Here is a 549-nt window from a genome sequence, read left to right on the forward strand (position 1 = left end):
AAGTTTGTTCAGTCAAGTGAACCAAGAGATACATGAAATTTGTCACACACATTGCTATTTCACTCTGTGGGGGCTTTCGCTCACCTCAGCAGAAGTCAGCGGAGGCTTTGAGAATGCCAGACTCAGCTTTGTAGCTTCCTGTGATGTTACTTTGAATGTCTGACCTAGAAAGGATTCAATGGGAACAAAAGACTAGAAAATAACTTTGGTAAAAGACGAAAGAACAGAGCAGCTAGATGAGCAACGTCTCTGATGCCTCTTTGCCCTGCTGCTTGATTACAATTTTTTCCTTCCAAGCAATACATAAATCCCACTACACAAAAGAAAAAAATCCACAGTGCATTTGTGCCATGTTTATTCCATATTCTTTACTTAGCTGGTAGTGATACCCACAACCACATTTTGTGTCCTGGTCCATGACACCTTCACTGGGATGCTGTGAGGCTTTGACTGAGACCAAAGGTTTTAAAAAACACAGAATGACAGACTGGTTTGTGTTGGAAGAGACCTTAAAACTCATCCATTTCCAACTCTCTGCCATGGGCAGGG

The 549-nt window shown here is 42.1% G+C and overlaps 1 protein-coding gene across 1 annotated transcript in view; it reads right to left on the minus strand.

Annotated features, from left to right (window-relative positions):
* The window catches only part of CCNDBP1 (cyclin D-type binding-protein 1), a gene marked incomplete at its 5' end in the record, with an annotated part of 6820 nt that extends 6656 nt beyond the window's left edge, over positions 1–164 (minus strand). The window contains one exon of the mRNA XM_010012511.1: positions 85–164. Coding sequence (XP_010010813.1) covers positions 85–164 — 80 coding nt within the window. The remainder of the gene's footprint in view (positions 1–84) is intronic.
* Between the last annotated feature and the right edge of the window lie 385 nt (positions 165–549).

This window comes from Nestor notabilis, unplaced genomic scaffold (assembly GCF_000696875.1).
Source record: "Nestor notabilis isolate BGI_N333 unplaced genomic scaffold, ASM69687v1 scaffold9004, whole genome shotgun sequence".
Taxonomy (NCBI): Eukaryota; Metazoa; Chordata; class Aves; order Psittaciformes; family Psittacidae; genus Nestor; species Nestor notabilis.